This window comes from Nanorana parkeri, unplaced genomic scaffold (genome assembly GCF_000935625.1).
Source record: "Nanorana parkeri isolate BGI_ZX_2015 unplaced genomic scaffold, ASM93562v1 scaffold1289, whole genome shotgun sequence".
NCBI lineage: Eukaryota > Metazoa > Chordata > Amphibia > Anura > Dicroglossidae > Nanorana > Nanorana parkeri.
Window position 1 is genome coordinate 305,641 of NW_017307557.1, and position 1,961 is coordinate 307,601.

The window sequence follows — 1,961 nt, forward strand, 5'->3', positions numbered from 1 at the left end:
ATATATATATATATATATATATACACATTTATTTATATAGACCTGTGACAGTCACACAGCTATAGATCTAGACGGTAGACTTTGTTAGCCATAACACAGATCCACATGTTTAAAACTTTGTCTAAAGTCCTTCCGATTGTTTAGAATCAGCTCTTTGCAGACTTTACTTAATAAGGCAAGTTGGCCGGATCTGCTTTTGTACCATTCTTTCCAGGGAAGACATAAGATGAGGTTGAACAAGCACAGAGGGAGCTGCATGTGTATATCAGGAATACAATGGGGGAATGTATTAAAACTGGAGCAGACAGAATCTGGAGCTGTTGCCCATAGTAACCAATCAGCTTCTCTCTTCAGTTGAGCTTTGAAAAGAGAGAAGCTGACTGGTTGCCATTGATGACTGCTCCAGATTCTGTCTGCGCCAATTTTGATAAATTCCCCTCAATGCATGCAGAAAATCCCTGATGATTAGTAGTCTATGGATCACATCTAGATCTGTAAATATATCCCTGCTGGGCCCATTCACAGCTTAGCATTGCGCTAAAGGCACAGGATCCATGCACTTAGTGCACGCTATCAAACAGCACACAATTCCACATGCTGCCGTATGTGTGCTGGTTGCATAGCATTGCCAACTATTCTCAATTGCAGCCCAACATACCGCCCAGTGGGCATGCGTTACAGCACCACACAATGCACAGTACAGCAATAACCTGCGTTGTGGTGATAAAAAGTAGTGCATCCATTAGATCAAGCAAATACTAAATTCTGTATCCCCATCACCATTATTATATTAAGATAAAAGTTTATCCCAAGTCTAGCAAAACAACTGCGACTATGTATGAGCAAAGTGATATTGGCTGAATGTCTTTGCTGCAAAACCAGCAAAGTGTAAAGTCTCAGCGTTGCTCATTGAGTTTAATTTGGTGTATTTAGGTTAGTTCTGATTTTTCTCATTTAGCATTCTTTGTATTGGTGGTCGTTTCATTTTATTTTGCCTATTTGATCATTACATCTGTACATTTCTTCACTTGACTTGTTTCCACTTTCTGGTAAAATAATGTAAAATGATGAAATTATTGGGGAACTGTTGTTCTGGCACAAGCAGAATTGAAAGCCTGCTGCAACCTAAAAAAAAAAAAAACACACCTTCCTTTCTGCTCCCCAATTGATGCCAAGATGCCAACATTTTCCTGAAATCACACAAGTTTTCCAAAAATCAGAAATTAAAATGAACACTTTCTGTATTCCTGACCACCATTAAATGTCAGCGTTTAAATCCTCTCTGCGAAACATCCCAAGAATACATGAGAGTTGAGCAAAGTCATTATGTAGATATGTTCTCCTTATCAGGACTGCACATACTCAGCCATGCTTTCCTGGAGGGTATTCTAGTAGAGATGGCATGTATTGCTGTGCAGAAGAGGCAGTAAAGGTTCGTCCTAAATGAAGGTGACATGACAAGTAGAAGGAAACCCCATTCATTACCTGTGCAGCCCAGCAGGCACCCGGAGATCAGTACGAGCAGATGCATGGTCCAGCCTCAGCACACAGCACCCTGCAAAGGATGAACAACACTGACAGTACAGGCAAGGTGACGTCACTGGAGGGGGCGAGAGGGGGCGTGGGCGTGCGGTCCGGGGGAGGGCAGAACCGGGGAGTCCCACGCTGTGATTGGTCACATCGCTCCGCTGGAGGACGACAGCTGAGAAGGGACCGTGTGTTGGCCAGAGGTGTGAAGGACGCGGTTGTGGATAGATCGTTGTGCACATGGGACAGGCTCCATACACATCAGAAAACTGTTGGCACAGTTACATTTAGAGATATTACTGCTCTGATCAAATCATGTCAGGTGTCTGTGTTAGATGAGCAGACAAACTGGAGCAGTTACACATAGAAACCAGTCAGCCCCTCTTTTAACCCCTTCATGACTGAGGCCCTTTTTTCCATTTTTGCACCCATGT

General features: G+C 43.1%; 1 protein-coding gene across 1 annotated transcript in view; it reads right to left on the reverse strand.

Moving 5' to 3' along the window:
• MCAM (melanoma cell adhesion molecule) overlaps positions 1-1,554 on the reverse strand; it is a 77,476-nt gene extending 75,922 nt beyond the window's left edge. Inside the window, exon 1 of the mRNA XM_018569107.1 lies at positions 1,486-1,554. Coding sequence (XP_018424609.1) covers positions 1,486-1,531 — 46 coding nt within the window. The 5' untranslated portion in view covers positions 1,532-1,554. The remainder of the gene's footprint in view (positions 1-1,485) is intronic.
• Positions 1,555-1,961: the final 407 nt, after the last annotated feature.